This window comes from Salvelinus sp. IW2-2015, linkage group LG4q.1:29 (genome assembly GCF_002910315.2).
Source record: "Salvelinus sp. IW2-2015 linkage group LG4q.1:29, ASM291031v2, whole genome shotgun sequence".
Lineage (NCBI taxonomy): Eukaryota > Metazoa > Chordata > Actinopteri > Salmoniformes > Salmonidae > Salvelinus > Salvelinus sp. IW2-2015.
Genome location: NC_036842.1, coordinates 65,855,325 through 65,867,512, shown reverse-complemented (window position 1 = coordinate 65,867,512; position 12,188 = coordinate 65,855,325). Strand labels below are relative to the sequence as shown.

Below are 12,188 nucleotides of genomic sequence, written 5' to 3'. Positions count from 1 at the left end.
TCCCCTCCCCACTCAGACCACTCCCAGACAGTTCTAGCAAAATTCTTGCTTGAGAAATTGCTCTTTGTTAAGAAGCTTCTTTTTGACAATTTGTATTGAAAACAATAGTAAGGTACTTAATTGTGAAACAGAAATGATTTGATATTGAGATAAAAACGGGTGCATTGAACATTTTAAGGCAGTTTGAGGATCACTGGGCAATATTATGTTAAAACCAGTCGAATGATATGGCAAAATGTAGATTTCCACCCTAAGTAGACATACTCAAAAGTAATTATTTTTCATGAATTGGCCATAAACAATAACTAGTAATACTGCAGGTAGCCTGGCGGTTAGGAGAGTTGGGCCAGTAACCGAAAGGTTGCTGGATCGAATCCCTGAGCTGACTAGGTAMAAATCTGTCATTCTGCCCCTGAGCAAGGCAGTCAGCCCACTGTTCCCCGGGCGCCAACGACGTGGATGTCACTTAAGGCAGCCCCCCTCTCTGATTCAGAGGGATTGGGTTAAATGCAGAAGAAACATTTCAGTTGAATACATTCAGATGTACAACTGACTAGGTATCCCCCTTTCCTTTCTAGAAAGATCGGAAATCCCTTTTCTGGAGAAAAACTCATTGTTATGCATTGCTGAGGTGTACTCCCATTTTGAGGAAACAATTTCTAGTACATAGTACACTATATACAGTGGGGAGAACAAGTATTTGATACACTGCCGATTTTGCAGGTTTTCCTACTTACAAAGCATGTAGAGGTCTGTCATTTTTATCATAGGTACACTTCAACTGTGAGAGACGGAAATTAAAACAAAAATCCAGAAAATCACATTGTATGATTTTTAAGTAATTAATTTGCATTTATTGCATGACATAAGTATTTGATCACATACCAACCAGTAAGAATTCCGGCTCTCACAGACCTGTTAGTTTTTCTTTAAGAAGCCCTCCTGTTCTCCACTCATTACCTGTATTAACTGCACCTGTTTGAACTCATTACCTGTATAAAAGACACCTGTCCACACACTCAATCAACAGACTCCAACTCTCTCCACAATGGCCAAGACCAGAGAGCTGTGTAAGGACATCAGGGAATAATGTGTAGACTGTACAAGCTGGGATGGGCTACAGGACAATAGCCAAGCAGCTTGGTGAGAAGGCAACAACTGTTGGACAATTATTAGAAAATGGAAGAAGTTCAAGATGACGGTCAATCACCCTCGGTCTGGGGCTCCATGCAAGATCTCACCTCGTGGGGCATCAATGATCATGAGGAATGTGAGGGATCAGCCCAGAACTACACGGCAGGACCTGGTCAATGACCTGAAGAGAGCTGGGACCACAGTCTCAAAGAAAACCATTAGTAACACACTACGCCGTCATGGATTAAAATCCTGCAGCGCACGCAAGGTCCCCCTGCTCAAGCCAGCGCATGTCCAGGCCCGTCTGAAGTTTGCCAATGACCATCTGGATGTCCAGAGGAGGAATGGGAGAAGGTCATGTGGTCTGATGAGACAAAAATAGAGCTTTTTGCTCTAAACTCCACTCGCCGTGTTTGGAGGAATAGAAGGATGAGTACAACCCCAAGACACCATCCCAACGTGAAGCATGGAGGTGGAAACATCATTCTTTGGGGATGCTTTTCTGCAAAGGGGACAGGACGACTGCACCGTATTGAGGGGAGGATGGATGGGGCATGTATCGGAGATCTTGACCAACAACCTCCTTCCCTCAGTAAGAGCATTGAAGATGGGTCGTGGCTGGGTCTTCCAGCATGACAGCGACCCGAAACACACAGCCAGGGCAACTAAGGAGTGGCTCCGTAAGAAGCATCTCAAGGTCCTGGAGTGGCCTAGCCAGTCTCCAGACCTGAACCCAATAGAAAATCTTTGGAGGGAGCCGAAAGTCCGTATTGCCCAGCGACAGCCCCGAAACCTGAAGGATCTGGAGAAGGTCTGTATGGAGGAGTGGGCCAAAATCCCTGCTGCAGTGTGTGCAAACCTGGTCAAGAACTACAGGAAACGTATGATCTCTGTAATTGCAAACAAAGGTTTCTGTACAAATATTCAGTTCTGCTTTTCCCCTTGGAAAATGTACTCAGAAAAACTTTAATGTCATGCAATAAAATGCAAATTAATTACTTAAAAATCATACAATGTGATTTTCTGGATTTTTGTTTTAGATTCCTTCTCTCACAGTTGAMGTGTACCTATGATAAAAATTACAGACCTCTACATGCTTTGTAAGTAGGAAAACCTGCAAAATTGTCAGTGTATCAAATACTTGTTCTCCCCACTGTATATACATTTTCCCCCCCTATTATACAAGTGGGGCAATAGGGCATGAAATGTCTAATATGCTTTCTAAATAAAGTAACAATAAAATTAGAAACGACTTACTATAAGATTTCACCTTTCTTATAACTGTAAAATAAATATGATCATATTTAGTAACAGTACAAATTTGGCACCATTTCATATAACTGACAACAGAGCATTTTCTGCCAAGCCTCCTCTGAGCGATGAAGAAACACCATTCTAATTGCTGCAGACTCGTTACAACTTTAGCTTCGCACAAAGTGATTTTGTGTGACCAAGAGAAAGTGGTTGTGTTTCAATTCTATGAAATTATTTAATATTTTTTCATGTTGAGATCTCTAAATCCGACTGAGAATATCACAGCGAGATGAAACTACAACTGTTGGATTTGCTAGACTGTCCCCTTTATTATGCTGTCTCCCGGGCTGGGCTCCATCACTCAGACGGAGAGCAAATCATTTATTTGTCTGGATAAGCCAGAAAATGGCACTCCCTATGCAAATGTGGGGTGTGAAACCTGACACTTCATGTCAGCTCCACTGACAGAGTGGTAGTGGAGAGCAGGCAGATGAGGCTTTCTGGCACTATAAGGCACTGGAACCTACGACGTTCACAGAGAGCTTTGTACAACAAAATGTCAGTTGGAACCATTCCAGAACCGCTCAAAGTCCTCCATATAGGGGACTTAACATCTATAAGAAAAAGCAGTTATATTCCATTACCATGTCTTCTCTATTACTGTGCAGTTGGATAAAATATGGCTTAATAACTAAAGGTAACTGCCAAAATAAAGGAAACACCAACATAAAGTGTCTTAATAGGACATTGGGTCAGTACGAGTCAGAACAGCTTCAATGCGCCTTGTCATAGATTCTACAAGTGTCTGGAACTCTATTGGAGGGATGCGACCCCATTCTTCAACAAGAAATTCAATCATTTGGTGTTTTGTTGATGGTGATGAAAAACACTGTCTCAGGCGCCGTTCCAGAATCTCCCTTAAGTATTCAGTTGGGTTGAGATCTGGTGACTGAGATGGCCATGGCATATGGTTCACATCGTTTTCATGTTCATCAAACCATTCAGTGACCACTGGTGCCCTGTGAATGGGGGCATTGCCATCCTATATGGGCATAGCCATGGTAGCCAAAATAATGGGCAACTGGGCCTGCCCAGCATTTTTATACATGATCCTAAGCATGATGGGATGTGAATTGCTCAGGAACCACATCTGTGTGGAAGCACCTGCTTTCAAAATACTTTGTATCCCTTATTTACTTGAGTGTTTCCTTTATTTTTGCAGTTACCTGTATGTTTTAAGCGTAGGGAAATATGACTATGTTGTGTTTACGTGGAGTTACTGTTCTCTCTCTCACCCACATACACTCAGGTACAGAGTATAGCCCTTTCTTATTGCCAAGCTATTTGAGAGGGCTCTGCTAAAGTCCAGTAGTCACAGGGCGTGGCAACCTAACATTAATACACCACTGAGAGTATGTTTATGAAGCTCCCTTATATATATATATATATATATATATATATATGCAGCTATTTCTGCCATGGTCTCTCAGGCTCAGTGCCTTGAGAATAACATGCTAATCTAGGCTCTGTGCAGTGTGCTCAGCCAGCCACTCTCTGGTGTAAAAGTCACACAGAATTAAATTGTGCTGCTTTCTCTTTTTGAACACAGCCAGATAGTTCTGGGGAGTGTGGACGGAGTGTGGAACTTTGCTCACCACTGTCTAATTAAAGGGGCCACTGACCCCAATTATACTGTCAGGCCATTACGTCCTTCTAAATCAAAAGTTCCTGAATCTGTCTCTGTATACGGATGGAGTATGAGACTTATATGATGACATTCACTCAGAAAACAGGTAACAAAAAGTTGCCTTACAAGTTCCTTGTCAACACCACTGTGATTATGTGCCAATTATGTTTGATTTATAAAAGACACAGTTAATGCATATAGCAAATACCTGTTATCAATAGCTATATACTAAGTATGACACATATCTACATTGACACACTTTCTCCGTCCTTGCCTTCTGAGCTTGTTCTCTCCATCCCCAGAAACACACTAAAATAGCCCAGTTCAGGGGGATTTCAGAGTACTAGTAATAACAAGCCTGTAAGTTAAGGAGCCTTGTTGCTATGTTGCTTTGTTATTGTATCTAAGTGCAAAGTGGGTCCAAGTATCCCAGAGTGAATCAGAGCTCCCACACTCTGCTTCTTATCCGGATGGGATGGGTAACCTTTCTGAAGTACCCCTGACAGATAACGTGCAGTGTTATCATGTTCTTTCCCCGTTATCATGACAACCGTTGCTCTCTGGAGCCATGATGTTAGATTTAGAAATCTGGACAGAATCCAAGAAGATTTCTCAGAGGAAAAAATACATGAAACCTGACAGTGAGAGAGTTGCACTTATCCTAAACGTTTTCCTCTTTGGGGACTGTAAAGGAAGCCTGACTCTGACATGACACTCAGAGTTTATGAAAGGGGAAAACAATGGCTCACACAAACATTTGTAATTTTTCTCCATCTTCCTGTTGCAATAGAAGTCCTTCCATTACATAGTGCAGCAGGGAGAACTGACGAAAACATCCAAGGCCAGATGGCTATCTGCCAAAGTTTCCCCGAGCCCTTTACTCTGCCGCTTCCATCACCAGGCAGGAAACATTGAGCACTCACTTTCCTTGGTTCCACAAAGTTCTGTTGACATCCTGTGATTTATGTTGATTGTGGAAATGTTTGATAATCTTTCTCATTGTTGTTATCAAACGCACGTGTGTGTGATAACAACATTACTGTTTTCTATGGTTACAGTGCATTCAGCAAATCTGCTCTGACATACAGTAGATAAACAAAGTGGTCATTCCCCACTCATTTCCATTGATTAAAGAAAGTCATTCTTGATCATCACTGGTACTTGAGTTTACCTTATAAACCTATTAAACCAGATCAGATGCCAGGTTTGTTATTGTTTGGTCCTAGAAATACCCTGAAATGTGCTGGTCAGTGTCTACTCCCTGGGGTGAGTCAGATAGACTGGTGTTATCTGAAGCCTGGTTACTAGAGGGGTTATTTCTGGATGGGAAGAGCTCTCTACAGAATTGGACAGGAAGTGTTTTGATACCCCTCAGCTGTCTAAGTGTAGCTCTACCTTTTCATATTGTTTGTAGACAAAAACAATCCATCGGCCTCCATACTTTTTGTCATACGTTCACACAAAAGCACTGTATTCACTAAGTGCTTTGAACTTGAATTAACTTTAATCTCAGATTTTGTGCTAAATGATTCAGAAGTATGTCATATCCTTTCCTATTTAAAATCATATCTTACCCCACAGTGAACCTAGCCCATTGTTGTTTCTGTTTCAGTGTCTGGACATTCAGAGTGTCCTGTATGGCCCTCAGCATAAGAAGACAAGAGCCACGCAGAAGACAGTGGACATGCTGGCCCAGTAAGTCTGCAACCTCAGTAATGACCATCGATACCAACACATTATACATCCAATGCATTTATCAATAGGAACATTGTTGTGAGAGAAAGTAAAATAGTGACTTTAATGTGTTGGCAAAATGATAAAGGGCATTCCCTACACTGTCTGCCCTGTTAAATGCATTAAACCCACATTGTCATTTACAGTAGTGTATGTTTTTCCAGGGCGCCCGAGGTTGCTGGGAGACAGAAGAGGGAGGGTAGCCTGAAAACAAGGCCTCCTTTCTGTGCAGTCCTACCTTCTTATAGCAAGGCAGGAGGAAACGCCAACATGTCGGACTCCTAACATGCCATCAGAGCTGAGCTGGATGAATGAGCCTTGGCCCTCTAAGAAAATAAAGCCTCTCCCTTTGTCGCAAGGAGAAATTCTATGAATTGGAAATGGACCAAGTAAGACCCCTGGCAATCCTTTCTGTTTTCATTGTGCATTCTCTGAGGAATTAGTGTCAGGCTGTTGGCAGGACTACGCAGACAGAACTCCTCAGAATGAAGGGAAGGTTCTACAGCTCAGAGAAGAGCTGCAGCGGAGGACTCTGTCCCTTCCTTGTCTCTCTGTGTGTACAACGAAGACGTTCAATGTTATGTTTATGTTGTATTAATAAAGACTCAAACTCAGGAAACACACTCAAGTAGTAATTTAATTGTTTTTGCAATATGAAGAGGTGTCCAAACAATGGTTGAAAACTCATTCTCACTAAATTCACCCATCTTTATTAAAAGAGGAATAAAGTAGGCTAATGCATGAAGCACTTACTTTCAATATGTGAATAACACCAATGAGTCATGAGGGTAGCACATCCCTTTTTAAACATTCAAAATTCAGGCATGAATCGCTCTTGCACTGCAATGTGTACTGCACCAGTGTTGTGTTTAAACATGGCACATTGGGTAGTTTGGAGATTAAATTTCACCTACAATGTTGCGTATCAAAAAGGACTGCCTTTTTGATCATGTTCTTAAACACAAAATGAAACTACAGTATGTAAGTGTTTTGACCAAACGTATTGTTTTATAAAAGTCTTTCACCTTATATTCACACACTAAAGAGATGTTTAAGGACTTGTACTGTGAAAGGCAAAAACCTTTTTTCTAATGTATCTGGGCACTTAAGTACAACAACAAACCATTGTTTATAGCTAACATCTTTCAACTCTAAAGTGCTCCACTTTAGGTCATTTGCGTTCAGCTTTGTCACAATACAATCTGTAAAGCAATTATATTGTATTTCCACACTCTTTGTGCTCTGTTATAACAAGACCGTGCCAAGTAAGCATAATGTGAAAGATCTGTGTTCGGTGTTTCTGCACTGTTGCATAGAAGAACTCTAAAGCAGCTTATTGAGGAAGAAGACTGGGGTTGTGGGGTGAAGCCATATTGGAGGTGCTTTACTTTTTCCACGCGCACGCAGACACACACCACACACACACACAGGCAGTGCTACTAAGCTGGTGCGCTGGTCCTAAAGTAGCCACGGTGGTACACACACTAACTCACCTCTGAGCCAAGGTAAATCCTGGTCACCAACACAACATGGCTCAAACCGAGGCAATTCATATGTACTGTGGTTTACTGAAATTAGATATACAGGTGTCATCTCAGACACTAACCATCTGCTTATCTCCTCATTCTCTCTAGCTCTCTGTGTCTCTCCTCATTCCTCAAGTTCTTTCCACCTAGTTTAAAGCATCTGTCTGTCTTGCWACCACTGCCTCTACAAGCAGGGAAAAACACCTCTCTTTGGAATTCAAGATGGCCGGATTACTTCTCGCCGATCTAAAGTCATTTACAGATTAAAAGATCATGGTGAGGGAACCGGAAGGATAAACTATAAAATTATTTTGATGGACAATTATTTGAAACGTATTAGTAATGTCAAACATGCAAAGTGGTGATCAGAATCACTCGATAACACCCCATTTGATTTGACAAATTGCAGTTTTAAAAGATTCTGTATTTCCAATTCAAATGATTCATAGAGGGTAGATTTCATTTGACAAGACATGATACACTTACTTTTATGCCCTATCATAAACACATTCCAATATATCCATCATAAGCACTGTATTGGAGGGTTCCACTTATTAACCACAGGAAGTCCCTCAGCAACAAACCACTAGCTTTAAATGTGGTTCCAAATAACATGGCATTACAGGAAACAATACGTATACGTTTTTTCTTCTAGCTACATACATGTTGAACCAGTTTTAAGACTGCAATCTTAACCATAACAATGAAGGACATACATGTATATTAGGATCATTCCATATTTGGTTAAAGTATCAGGCAAAAGAGAGGAGAGGCCTAAGCAGTGTAGTACAAGTTAGTACACAAATATATACACTCCCTACATATTTATTTGGACGGTGAAGCTACATTTTTTAAATTTGGCTCTAAACTTCAGCATTTTGGATTTGAGATCAAATGTTTTATATGAGGCGACAGTAAAGAATGTCACCTTTTATTTGTGGGTATTTTCATACATATTTGTTTTACCGTTTAGAAATGAATGCACTTTATGTATCTAGTTCCCCCATTTGAAGGTGTGATAAGTATTTGGAAAATGTAATTAATAGTTTATTAAATTCAGGCAAGTTTAGTATTTGGTCCCATCAAGCTTGTGACTACGAACTTGTTGAATGCATTTTGAAGTTTGTTTTGGTCGTCTTTTGGATTATGTTGTGCCTAATCGTAATTATTGGTACATAATGTATTGAGTCATTTTGGAGCCACTTTTACAGTAAAAAAAGAATATAATGTTTCTGAACACCTCTACATTCATTTGGATGCTACCATGATTATGGATAATCATGAATGCATCTTGAATAATGATGAGTGAGAAAGTTAGAGGCATAAACATCGTACCCCCCCCCCCCCAAATGCTAACCTCCCCTGTTATTGGTGAGAGGTTAGCATGTTTCACAATTCACGATTCATTCATGATTATCCAACATCCCGGTAGCATCCACATTCATGTAGAAGTGTTCAGAAAAATATTGTATTCTTATTTACAATAAAAGTGACAAAACATTATTTACCATAAATTTCTATTGGGCACAACATATAATCCGAAACAAATGCATCCAATAAATTTGTAGAGTCACAAGCTTGAAAGACCCCAATAAGTTTGTAGAGTCACAAGCTTGATGTAGTCATTGCGTATTAGGAATATGGGACCAAATACTAAACATTTGACTACATTTAATACACTATAAGTGCATTTGTCCAATTACTTATGACACCTTCAAATGGGGGGAACATGAAGTGCTATACATGAAGTGCTATTACATTACTTTCTTTAAAAAAAAAAATTGTATCCCCTTTTCTCCCCAATTTTCGTGGTATCCAATCGCTAGTAATTACTATCTTCGCTACAACTCATCTCATCGCTACAACTCCCGTACGGGCTCGGGAGAGACGAAGGTCGAAAGCCATGCGTCCTCCGAAGCACAACCCAACCAAGCCGCACTGCTTCTTAACACAGCGCGCCTCCAACCCGGAAGCCAGCCGCACCAATGTGTCGGAGGAAACACCGTGCACCTGGCCCCCTTGGTTAGCGCGCACTGCGCCCGGCCCGCCACGCCACAGGAGTCGCTGGAGCGCGATGAGACAAGGATATCCCTACCGGCCAAACCCTCCCTAACCCGGACGACGCTAGGCCAATTGTGCGTCGCCCGCGACAGAACCTGGGTGCGAACCCAGAGACTCTGGTGGCGCAGCTAGCACTGCAATGCAGTGCCCTTGACCACTGCGCCACCCGGGAGGCCCTGTGCATTCATTTCTAAATGGTAAAACAGATATGTCAAATAAAATGGTATTAGTCACATGCACCGAATACAACATAATACGCCGAATACAAATACAATTTCACCTTACAGTGAAATGCTTACTTACAATGTATGAAAATACCCTCAATTAACGGTGATATTCTGTACTGTCGCCTCATATAAAACATTTGATCTCAAATTCAAAATGCTGAAGTATAGAGCCAAATTAATGTTTTAACTTCACTGTATAAATAAATAGAGGAGTGTATCTAGCAGGAAATTAATATAACATATTCTCAAAGGGAAGCAGAGAGCAGTGTGAAAATGGGTAACCAATGCTATTTAACTTTTTGATATACAGGCAGTGGCTATAATTTGTATTCTTACCATGATTGTAGGCATAGCAATTTATGAATCACAACTAATGACGTCACCTTACAGTTCATTGCAACTGATTGACTGGTGTGTGGCTTAATATGGGGAGTAATGTAATAAAAKGATCTAATTTGAATCAGATCTCATCTTCATTAGATTCAAGATAGACTGTGGCAACTCTTTTCTCATGAGTGACCTTCAGTGGGGGATCCTGTCCTTGACCGTTATTCACATCCATCTGGAAGGAAAAGGACTTCTCTGATGGCCCCAGCTTGATGTGCTTCTCAGTGACTTCAGTCGTGAACTCTCCTCCCTGTCCCTCATTGCKAGTCACCCAGCCCATCTCATTTGTGTCCAGGGTGTATCCTCCCTCTGCTCCAAGGCCGGAGTTGGAGGAGCGTAGAGCCGCCATGATCTGCTCCTCAGATACATCATCCCCCTGCTCCTCCAGCAGCCCAGAGTCCTCCAGGGTTGTTGAGCTCTTGAGCTCTGCCACGATAGTCGTGGTTCCGTTATCGGAGGACTGGTGTACTTTCTTGATGTCCACAGATATGTTCTGAGGACTATCACTGCCRCCTCTTGTGAAGAGCGCCAACTCTTCTTTCAGGCTCCCTGACACTGTTCCTTGTAGCTGCTCTAGGGCTCCCCTCAGCTGCTCTTTGGGGTCCAGAGTTTCCTCTCTCAGGTATCCAAGCATCGACTCCTGTACTGTGGGGGAGACATGAATGGTCTCCTCTTCAATAATGCACTCAGGGAAACTCTCTCGCGCCAAGGAGTGGTCACCCTTTATGTACAGGCTGTCTGATGCAGGTCTGCAACTATCGCTTTCCTCAACAAACATTCTGTTCTTTGAGAGTCCCTCATCCTGGTAGTACCTTTCATCTGAAAGGTCGTCCACCACTCCGTAATGTCCATATGATGCAATACCACCACCCTCCTCAGGCTCTGACAGATTGGCATCAGGTGTAGAGACAAAATACTCTTGAGACTCTTGGTCGTGGCTRTAGTATGGAGATTCACTATCTCTGGAGTCTTCCTGGACCTTCACAGATCCACCATTCCTGCCATAGTTTTCATCTGTCATGGAGGTTTTCATTACTTCATCAACACTCTCATGGTATTTGGTGCCGTGGGGGTCATTCTCTAGTTCTTCAATCTGGAAGAACATTGAAGAGGGCTCGAAGAACTTGGGAGTGGACTTCTCCTCAAACTCGTACTCCTCKTCACWGTAACCCTCCACTGGTTCCTCAATGATCTCCACATTGACAGACTTGTTTTCCATGTCCTCTCCTCCATGCAGCCCAAGGCTGAGCAGGTTCTGAATCATGTTTCCTGTTTCACTGCCCTTGATATCCTCCAGTGACACGTGTTTCACTCCCTTGCTGAGCAGTTCTTCCAGTGCAGAGTCCTCTGACATATCCAGCTCCTCCTGGACCTTGGACTCCAGGATAATCTGTGTCTTTGTTGACCCGTCCTCCTGCTCCGTTTTCTCCACATGGTAAGTGATTTTGGAGTCTGGAGATGAGCTGCAGACCATTCGATCAAAACCAGCAGGTTTCATGACCTTATCAATAAGTTCTTCCATAGACACAGAGTCTAGGACCATCTCATCACTTGTTGTGGTGCCTGCAACGCTGCCCTCTTTGGCATGCATCTTGACATTCTGAAGATGAAATACATCTCCTCTCACCTCTCTTTCAACTTGCCTCTCTACTTTCTTTTTGCTGTCCTCCTCCGTGTTTCTGCTCAGACTCATCATTGGTGGTGACACTATTCTCACTGATTTGATGTCAGCAGTGGGTGAGGCAATGGGACTGGACTTGTTTGCTGTGCCTCGAGAATGGTCGAGAGAATCCTTAGCTGAGTGTTGTGACACCTCTTTGATTCTCACACTCCTCTCCTCCACAACTTTTTTCTGAGCATCTACATTCTTCTTGTTGGTACTCTGGGCCACAGGTTTAATAGTAGAGGATGAAGAGCTGGAGGATGCAGACTGGGATTTAGTGAACGAGACCATGTCCCTTCTGGCTGCAGGACTCTGATTCCTATTGTAGCTGCTGCCTGTGACTGAGATAGGTATGACCCTGGAAGGACTGGTGCGACCATACTGAGATGGAACAGGTGATCTTCTCAAGCTTGAGGTTGGTTCCATGTATCTCACATCCAGATGCTTCCTTACATCTTGTCTGGCTGAGGTGGAAACTCTTGGTTTGTAGTGTTGTGGAGGCCTCATCTTAATAT

The 12,188-nt window shown here is 42.3% G+C and overlaps 2 protein-coding genes across 5 annotated transcripts in view; one reads left to right on the top strand and one right to left on the bottom strand.

The window, feature by feature from the left end:
• Positions 1 to 6,432, top strand: part of ttc23 (tetratricopeptide repeat domain 23) — a 24,413-nt gene extending 17,981 nt beyond the window's left edge. For all 3 annotated transcript variants that reach the window (XM_023985454.2, XM_070443049.1, XM_070443050.1), the window contains 2 exons: positions 5,688 to 5,770; positions 5,974 to 6,432. In XM_023985454.2, the coding sequence (XP_023841222.2) occupies positions 5,688 to 5,770; positions 5,974 to 6,094 (204 nt within the window). In that variant the 3' untranslated portion in view covers positions 6,095 to 6,432. The remainder of the gene's footprint in view (positions 1 to 5,687; positions 5,771 to 5,973) is intronic.
• The window catches only part of LOC111962393 (synemin, intermediate filament protein), a 244,348-nt gene that overhangs the window by 223,143 nt on the left and 9,017 nt on the right, over positions 1 to 12,188 (bottom strand). Inside the window, exon 4 of one of the 2 annotated variants that reach the window (XR_011479701.1) lies at positions 9,677 to 12,188. Coding sequence is in view for 1 of the 2 variants with exons in the window: in XM_023985453.2 (XP_023841221.1) it covers positions 10,084 to 12,188 (2,105 nt within the window). In the remaining variant the exon portion in view is untranslated. Of the gene's footprint in view, positions 1 to 6,428 lie in introns of those variants that run through there. The other variant, XM_023985453.2, reaches the window with a different exon arrangement.